The sequence below is a fragment of the Cariama cristata genome, unplaced genomic scaffold (genome assembly GCF_000690535.1).
Source record: "Cariama cristata isolate BGI_N322 unplaced genomic scaffold, ASM69053v1 scaffold29632, whole genome shotgun sequence".
Classification (NCBI taxonomy): Eukaryota; Metazoa; Chordata; class Aves; order Cariamiformes; family Cariamidae; genus Cariama; species Cariama cristata.
In genome coordinates, this window is record NW_009603700.1 from 7,059 (window position 1) to 7,348 (window position 290).

The window sequence follows — 290 nt, forward strand, 5'->3', positions numbered from 1 at the left end:
CCAGTTCCCCATCAAGCTACAGCCTCCGCCCGTGGGGCGTAAAAACAGAGAGAGACTGGAAAGCGCTGAGGAGCCGGCGGCCCCCCAGCTAGCTACTCCTCCTCCCAGGGTCAAGGTCGAGCCCGCGATGGACAAGGAGGCAGAGTCCGAAGATCCACCGGCGAAAGGAAAAGACAAAAGTGGGAGGGAGGAAGGCTCCGGCGTGGCAGCCAGCCTGGAAGAGGAGAAAGGGCCTGTGTTTGCAAGACCGGCAGCCCCATCGTGGCACCCAGCCCCACCGGCACCCACCC

General features: G+C 64.1%; 1 protein-coding gene across 1 annotated transcript in view; it reads left to right on the forward strand.

The window, feature by feature from the left end:
* ETV3 (ets variant 3) overlaps positions 1-283 on the forward strand; it is a gene marked incomplete at its 3' end in the record, with an annotated part of 7,155 nt that extends 6,872 nt beyond the window's left edge. The window contains exon 5 of the mRNA XM_009695312.1: positions 5-283. Within this exon, the coding sequence (XP_009693614.1) occupies positions 5-283 (279 nt within the window). The remainder of the gene's footprint in view (positions 1-4) is intronic.
* Between the last annotated feature and the right edge of the window lie 7 nt (positions 284-290).